This window comes from Daktulosphaira vitifoliae, unplaced genomic scaffold (assembly GCF_025091365.1).
Source record: "Daktulosphaira vitifoliae isolate Bord-2020 unplaced genomic scaffold, ASM2509136v1 Scaffold_4, whole genome shotgun sequence".
NCBI classification, from domain to species: Eukaryota; Metazoa; Arthropoda; class Insecta; order Hemiptera; family Phylloxeridae; genus Daktulosphaira; species Daktulosphaira vitifoliae.
In genome coordinates, this window is record NW_026099575.1 from 12,721,645 (window position 1) to 12,726,455 (window position 4,811).

Below are 4,811 nucleotides of genomic sequence, written 5' to 3' on the forward strand. Positions count from 1 at the left end.
TAGTATTATAACAGAAGCCTCCGCTTCAGACTTATTTAAGCCTTTCTCCCAGTACGAGACTTTCTTTACACGTGGCCTTTATCCTAGAATACCCACGAGACGGCCATTTAATAATTCATGTTTTTATTTATTATAAGATTTCCTCAATTCTAATATGAATAAATTTAGGGGCAAGGTTTTTAAATAGTTATAAAGCTATTTAAAACTAGTACAAATGATAGTAAGTATCATTTTTTATAAAGTTAAACAAAAATTGTTTACCTAAGTAATAAAAGATAAAACAAAAGTATTAAGTTATTTTTATAGATAGAATAATCCAGAGATTGTAATTTCCATATGGGATATTTTAGCATTTAAAATACACAACTGTCAATGGAGGTTTACCTATTTAATAGTCTAACTAATTGTAACTTCAAATAAATGTATTTCATTGGGAGAATAGAATAGAAACTGTAAAATTTACTTATGTGTTATGTTATCATTAATAAGGTGTATGATAGGGTTTTAAAATTTCATGAAATATTTAATTTTAAGGATAAATATTGTTTTTAACGTGCTTATATTAATAATTGGACATAAAACTTTTAAATACATAAGGTATATATTAAAATGTTTGTAACTTAATTGTTACTTATTCTAGAATTATAATCAACCCAACAAAATATTTATAAGAAAAGAGGTAAAAAATGGCTATTTTGAAATAATTAATTTTAATTTTGTCTTATTTGTGACAAATGGTATCTGACAGTAATTTTTTTCAAAATTGCGATTTTTTTATTCTAACGGTAGCATAATTGTGAGATTTTTTTTTTAATTTCTGAAATTAATTAGGTTTTTTAAATTTTCGTTGATGATATGTTTAATTTGATTAAAATCGTGTCTTTTGATGCATATATAAACAAAATCCGCCCAGTCAAAGGTTGGCCAATTTTATTGTATGAAATTTTAAGTGAATAACTTAATGTGAAGTCATTTTCTTAATTAATTAACTATATATTTTATAAGTTAGTTAGTTAAGTATTTTATCATTAAAAAAATTAAAGTTGACATCCTTATAAGTTATAAGGGATGACTCTAAAAAAATGAATAGCTGATAAATCAAGAAATATATGTATATAAAAATAACCAATTTTTTTTTAAATATTAGATAAGTATTTACATTTATTAAATACATGTATACGCTTTACTTTACACCCAAATAGAGTAATTTTGATATAAAGTATTGACAATTCATACACACTAATAAAATTTGTATAACTATTTATTATAATTTTATTTTAAATTTTATTCGTTTAAAACTTTTAGTATATATATGTGAAAATTCGGATATATTTATTTAAGAATATATGTTTTTATTGCACTCTAGAACAAGTAATAACTTTTAGAGAGTACCTAAAACATAAATGAATAAATAAATTGGATAATATACATATTAATAAATTTAAAATTCATTTTATTTATGTATAATTTTTTTTAGTATTTTTTCACACCTAAAAGTTTTTCTAACCTGTCCTTAATATGGTCTGAAGTGATGGCAAGTATTTAAATTTTTGAATATATCAAAATGTATATTTTGGCTATGTAATATTTGTAATTAATAAATTTGTTATTTTTATGTAGAAACATCTTCTGGTCGACATTACGGTACATCCGAAGGGTCAGCTCATCAAGAAGAGGAGAGTAGTGCCGGACAGTTGGAAACTAAAGATGAGGATAACAACAGGGTAGGTGCAGCTAGGGCAGCTGCTTTCATTTTGATCTCTTGTCGACCATCCACTTCAGAAACACCTTCATCTTCTCCAGGAAAAACGAAAAGAGCAAAAAAATTGGGTAAGTAATAACTAAAATTTTACAAACAACTTATGTGAAAAATAAAGGTCCGCATCAATAAAATGAAATAAAAACGCAACCGTAGTTAAATCAATAGTTAATCACTGTTTTTTGTGTCAATTAAATAGGTTACGGCAAGACGGGTAGTGACCCAGCTGTACACAGTACTTCTTCCTTGAAAGCGTACAATTTAAAATGGTATCAAAGGGACCAGCAGAGAAGACACTCGACTAAGAATAGAGAAGCCAAAGGCACACCGCCTAGTCATTGTTCGACTGAGCAACTAATACACAACAGTTCCAAAGTAAATACTTGACCTAAAATGTATAATAAAACATACCTAATATCCTTGTATTGAATTTATAATCTATATGTTTCTATTGGGAATGTCAAAATTCCAGCTGTTTAACCTATAAGCACGTGTAAGATAATTTTTTTGTTCATTCGTTTTTGATGTCTTCATCAATCATTCTCCGGTTTTCATAAAATAACGTTTATTTTGTTAAATATTAAATCGCTCAAAAATGTATTTTTGTTAAACTATTTTAGTGTAAATTAAATAAAAAATATTTTGATAATGATCATTAACTTAATAAAAAAATCAGTCGAAATTTTTTATATAATTCCATCCAATTCACCCAAAAATAATCGATTTTGTTTATTTATTTAATAAACGGCTTATGAATTTATATGTATATTATGTAGTCTATCATATATCCTTAAATAATTTTATTACTAGTTTTTGATTACTCGAATATTTAAATATAGGATAAAATAAATTAATATTTGATTAAAGTAATTAAGATTGATAGTTTCATTTAACGTTATTGTTAATTTTTGTGTTAATATAATATTCCATGAAAATTAACTAGATATTTTTAATAGGAGGCTTGTTCGAGAAATAGTCAAAATGCTTTAAGTTCAAAAGACAAGTCAAAAACATCATCTGTAAGTCGCATTGAGCACAAAGCCTTGGTTCATCATTCAGCTCCTAGCTGTAGTCCGGACGCTGTGGTCGTTCCCATGGAACCTTTAACACATCATCAATCTACGACAAGAGAACATCATCAAAAGTTATCAGAGGAAACTACAGTGGAAAATTAAAGACATTGTTTGCATTGATTTTGAAATGTCATTTAGTGTTATTCAATAGGATTTAATGTAAATTCACCTAATAATTTGGTTAAAAATCCCACAGATTTAAAATCATAAATCATACTATTAAATTTAATTACACTTACACTACACGATTTATTTTTGCATATGGANTAATTACACTTACACTACACGTTTTATTTTTGCATATGGATTATATTCAAAAAATAAAGCGTACTCTGAATTGTAAAAAAATATTTTTATATGATTTTTACGTAACTATATTTTGATGCACATATTCGTGTTGAATGAAATATAGTTTTGAAAAAAAATAATTAGTATGATACATCTCATGAACACTAAGGTGTATAAATTATAAATCAAGTATCATCTTGTTGTACCGAGTATTTGCACTTTGCTTTAATTATACTATACACAATCAAATTTCTCTTTTAAGTTGCTCTTTANTTATACGCAATCAAATTTCTCTTTTAAGTTGCTCTTTAACTTATTTTAACTTATCATGTTACTCTTCTTATCAACTTACATGTGCTTTATTATTGGTTAAATGTAAATCGCTATATTAAATTCTATGATAATTAAAGTTACATTTGGATGTTTACAATAAAAAAAAAAAAGTCCAAATTATAGATTATAAGGAAAATGACATTAATTATAATGAAATGTAATTACATTTTTAATTAAGTTTTCATAATTTAGCAGAACTAACATTTTTTTTAATCAGTACTAATATAAAATATTTTAGGTGTAGTTGCGATAATATTTGATAAATTTTCTAAACAATACAAATAAGTGTTTTAAATAAAAGTAAAAATTTGCACGTTTTTTTTAAGCTTTCTTAAATTGAATAATGAAACTACGCGAATAACAATGACACAAATTCAAATATTTAATCAAAATAAAGTAGTTTTTGTGATTATTTATAGAATTTGGAATGGCTCTTTTAAATTATTATTAATATAAAAAGAATGTTGAACAGTCTAGAGAATATTGAGCTTTTTTTAAATATTGTAAAAAAAAACTTTTACTTAATTTTCTTAGAAATGAAATGAAGTATTTACAGAAATAAAATAATTACAATACTAAAAAATTAGAGAAATGAATTTTCTATGGATTATGACTTAGAGCAATCTTATTTAAATAACATAACACACTCATTAAACTAATATATATATATATATATATTATAAGCATTATTATAAATAGTAGTGCAATTAAATAGGAAGCCATTTATCTTCGTTTTAGGAGTAAGTATATTTGATAATTACTTGAGCAAATTTATATGCATTTATGAATTTTGTTAAGTTATTCTGAGTACATCATTAGCCAGTAGAAATTATTATTAATTGTTTTGAAAATAAAAAATGCATTTTTAAATAAAATTTAGTAACGCGTTGTTACCAAGGTTATAATGTTGGAGGATTAAATAGGGTATATTCCATCTAAAACCGAATATATTTTTATGCTATTCTATATTTCTCAACAAATTTGGACAACTTGAGTTCATTTAAAATGGCGCGAACAAAATTTATAAATGCACATAATTCTGATCTCTATTCATTATACAATTTATTTAAAGCTTGCCTACAAAAACTTGTTGTTGGAATTGCTTAAAGTTTTTTCCTTAGGCTCTGCACAAAATTAATACTCGGTGTTCTTAAAACTTTTTTATTTTTAAAGTAAATAAAACAACCAAGTTATACGAAAAAAATATTTAAATTTTGTTATTCTATGTCGTTCCCGCTAGAAAAATAATTGAACGACTAATATGTGTGTCAAATAAAATATGTACACCGAATTAACCAAATCATAATTACCTTTTTAAGTATATTTTGTCATTAAAGAAAAAATTGAATACTGTAGTA

General features: G+C 24.7%; 1 protein-coding gene across 1 annotated transcript; it reads left to right on the forward strand.

The window, feature by feature from the left end:
- The first annotated feature begins 1,531 nt into the window (after positions 1-1,531).
- Positions 1,532-3,092, forward strand: LOC126904948 (uncharacterized). Its single transcript, XM_050684353.1, has 4 exons — positions 1,532-1,538; positions 1,603-1,830; positions 1,959-2,134; positions 2,716-3,092. The coding sequence occupies exons 1-4, from the start codon at positions 1,532-1,534 to the stop codon at positions 2,932-2,934; spliced, it is 630 nt and encodes a 209-aa protein (XP_050540310.1). The 3' UTR covers positions 2,935-3,092.
- The last annotated feature ends 1,719 nt before the right edge of the window (positions 3,093-4,811 follow it).

Bases quoted from the DNA above. Each gene is read 5' to 3' on its own strand.
- LOC126904948 (XM_050684353.1), top strand. The intron at 1,831-1,958 runs GTAAGTAATAAC...TCAATTAAATAG, and splicing joins GAAAAGAGCAAAAAAATTGG to GTTACGGCAAGACGGGTAGT. The intron at 2,135-2,715 runs GTAAATACTTGA...TATTTTTAATAG, and splicing joins TAATACACAACAGTTCCAAA to GAGGCTTGTTCGAGAAATAG.